Raw genomic sequence first — 3473 nt, forward strand, 5'->3', positions numbered from 1 at the left:
TTTAATTATTATCCTTAAACATTATCCTCTCGTATATAACACTTATATATAATGTTTAAGATTACATAAATAACCATTAAATTTTCATTGATATTCATAAAATATTCATAAATATATGCACATAAAATAATGAATAAACTCTTTTATTAAATAAATAATAAATATCCTATTACATCTCATGCTTATAAGACACAATTCCCAACAATGTAAAGTTTGATGATCTAGAAACCAGCCATTTTGTCCTTGTTCACGGAGGTGGATTTGGTGCTTGGTGTTGGTGGATGTAATGGTTGTCTTTCTCGAAAGCTTTGTGCGTCGAGCTTTTTTCTCTGTGGGAACTGGGAGGCCTTTTCTGTTTTTTGTTCCAGTTCATTCAATAAATCTCTTTTCCACCAAAAATAGAAGTATCAACCAAATGTGAATATTGATGCACTTCTAACCAATGTTGTCGTTGATTCAGTATCTATAGCACGGTATATAACATTTAAGATCACTTTTCCTGTAAGAAGTATGCTTTATACAAGCCAACACTAGCTAAAAACAGTCTCAATGGTATGTGGGAGTAGCGGACATGTTTAAATCACAGATTTAGTATGCTTTCTCTATTGCATGAAATTGGACGACCATGTAAACCATAAACCATGATTAGCAGGTAGATATTGGAAAAAGAAAGGGGGAAAAAAGGGGGACAACGAAACAATCATCAGAAAAAGTAACTTTTGAAGCAAAAACGCATTGATCCTCGTACGCTAAAGGTTGCAATTTAGACTCTTAACAGCAGCATTGAACACTCTTAACATGTAAAAGGAAATCAGCATGGATGTTCAATTCAACAATGTTTCATGAACCAGATTAAAATTGAAACATCTATAGCAAACATTTCGAGCTGCATTATGGAAAGAAACAAACATATGTAAAGTCCTGTGCCAGTTGGGGTTTAATTCAACAAGCTCCAAGCAGTTGCAGAGTAACCTAAAAAGTACAACGGAACACTGCCATTAAAAATTACATGAAATAAATTCAATTTGACACAAAATAGACTCAAGTTCCACAAAAGCATGCTGCTTGAGCATAAACTAATACCCAACCAAAAGTATCATTTCACAGATACGAGTTTTTGTCCATTTCTCGTTAACCTCAACCAAAGCTCACAAGGAACAGATTAACTAACAGATACAGTAACCAACCAGGAATATAAAAGTATACAGTGCCAAGTGCTACAGAGCCAAGGCCACTCTATATTCTCCGTCGTTGATCATCTTACCAAAAACTACAGTGATTGAGACCTTTAAAGTTACTCTAAACAAGTAAAACAACATGCACACGTCATGTTGCAAAACTTGCGAAAAACACCACCTCCATCTCAGTTACCCGATTTCTCTATCTTATAGTTATTAAAGGCAACAAGAGTACAAACAGCATCCAAGTCAAAAAATCAAATTTTTTCTTTGGGTGTTAATATCCAAGCATCCAGCTTGATCCTCTGTAATAACCAAATTCATCTTCATGTAGGCAGAAACAAATACCTATGGCTATTCCATGAAAGACCACACCCAAATTTGTTTCTTTAAAGAGTTCTTGATCTCAATCTCAATAAACAAAAGAACGATCGTAATAGAGCATGCTACTATATATCATTTCTCCAAGGTGTGCATCTTTTTAACACAAAAACTTGTATAGTATGAATTCATTGGTAAGAAACTGAAATTCACTATACATACATCGAAGGATTATTGGCCCATCTTATTAGTGATCCTTGCAGGAAAATTAGTATTACTGGTATCTACTAACACTATATTGAAAATCAGCTTTTGAATTTCACTTATTTAGCAAATTCCATAAAAATTGGTACTTTTCCCGTAAAAGTTTGAAAAAATTAGGACGTCAAGAACAACTCGAAATTAGCAACCAAAGCACCTAGTCTATTCGCACTCCGCCCCCAAAACCTCATGTTTGTTCCAAATCTGAAAAACAAATCAACATGATTAAATATTTAAATATATTGAAATTCACAATTAGCTGAGAAAACTCTCCAAATTTGGATTGAACAATAACTTTCGTATACTTAGATAAGCAATTCATCTTACAGCAGAAATAATAAAATTAACAAATAAATTGAAATTAAAAGTAGTTATATAGGTTTACAGAGACATACTGACTCAGTGCTTCTTGTGCCTCTGCACAAAGGGAGAATTTTTCGCATCCTCCTCTGCGAAAACGTATTCAGAAACGAATCGATCAGATCAAATCGTAGATATACATGTATGCACACACAAAAATATATGGAGAGAGAGTACTACCAGTGAGACCAAGGGAAAATTTGGTGATGATAGTGCCGGTAATGGCGAAACCGAAAAGGAAAGGCCAGTTCCTGTTCCACTCACGCCTGAAGAACACCGGCCACGGATCGAACTTTCTCATCTTTGCCGTATTTTTTTTCTCCCCTTCGCTATCGCTTTTCTCGCTTGCCAAACAGAATTTGTCAACAAGCTTGGTGGCATTTTTTAGGTTTATTATCGAGAAGAATGGGGCGTGGAGGGGGTGAAATGACGGACGGGTCCTCACAGTTTGGGTTGCAAAAGGTTTGGGCCAATTCGGTAATTTTATCAAAATGGTTTTGTTTTAAATATAAAAATAAAAATGAGATTATTTTGAGAATGATTGTGAAACTGATTTTAAAATTATGTTGATTGATTTTTTAAGATATTATTTTGAGTATAATTAAAAAATAAAATCTTGTTTAGTTATAATTAATAATTAATATATCATAACTTTGTTGATAAGTATTAGGAAATGAAAACTTTTAATTGTTTTTTAATTACTTCATAAAAATTAGTCTCACTTTTTTTTGTTTCTGTTTTTAAAATATTTACTAAATAAACACGATTTGAAAATCATTTTCATTTTCGTACCTCAAAATATGTATAAAAATATTTTCAAAAACAAGCAAAAATCAATTCTAAATGCACCATTTGTTTCGCAAACGGGATAAAATCATTTTTTTAAAGAAACGGATAAAATCATTTTCATACCTTATATTATTATAAAATATGTTTTTAATATTTTATATTTTTTATAATATTAAAATGGAATCTAACTTTTTAAGAACATCTTTTTATGGCTTAGTTTGGTATTATTTTCCGCTCTTAAAATCAGCTTCTGCTTATAACAAAAGCTGATTTTAATGTTTGATAAATCTCTTCAAAAGTGTTTTTTGAAGAATTTGTGAAGAATCTACAGCCAAAATCAGAAACAGCCCAAAGGCAACTTTAGCTTTTTAATTGTGCGGGAATCAGCATAGTACAATTAATGAAACTTTCATAATACTCATAATACCCTTAATGAAATTTAAAATTTACAATCTTTACGATCTAAAATTCAGACTCGTAATATAATATAATATAATATAATATAATAGTAATATTGTAACAAATAATATCATAATTGTATTAATAACTCTAATATTATTATAT

The 3473-nt window shown here is 31.6% G+C and overlaps 1 protein-coding gene across 3 annotated transcripts; it reads right to left on the minus strand.

Annotated features, from left to right (window-relative positions):
* Positions 1-222: 222 nt before the first annotated feature.
* On the minus strand, positions 223-2463 carry LOC21409005. Of its 3 annotated transcripts, none has more exons than XM_024164753.1 (3): positions 2301-2463; positions 2156-2209; positions 223-463 (listed from the first exon to the last, which is right to left on the minus strand). In XM_024164753.1, the coding sequence occupies exons 1-2, from the start codon at positions 2419-2421 to the stop codon at positions 2160-2162; spliced, it is 171 nt and encodes a 56-aa protein (XP_024020521.1). In that variant the 5' UTR covers positions 2422-2463; the 3' UTR covers positions 223-463; positions 2156-2159. The 3 variants fall into 3 exon arrangements, with proteins under 3 accessions (XP_024020521.1, XP_024020519.1, XP_024020520.1); XM_024164751.1 differs by lacking the exon at positions 223-463 and adding an exon at positions 476-972; XM_024164752.1 differs by lacking the exon at positions 223-463 and adding an exon at positions 1250-1964.
* Between the last annotated feature and the right edge of the window lie 1010 nt (positions 2464-3473).

The sequence above is a fragment of the Morus notabilis genome, unplaced genomic scaffold (assembly GCF_000414095.1).
Source record: "Morus notabilis unplaced genomic scaffold, ASM41409v2 Scaffold42, whole genome shotgun sequence".
NCBI classification, from domain to species: Eukaryota; Viridiplantae; Streptophyta; class Magnoliopsida; order Rosales; family Moraceae; genus Morus; species Morus notabilis.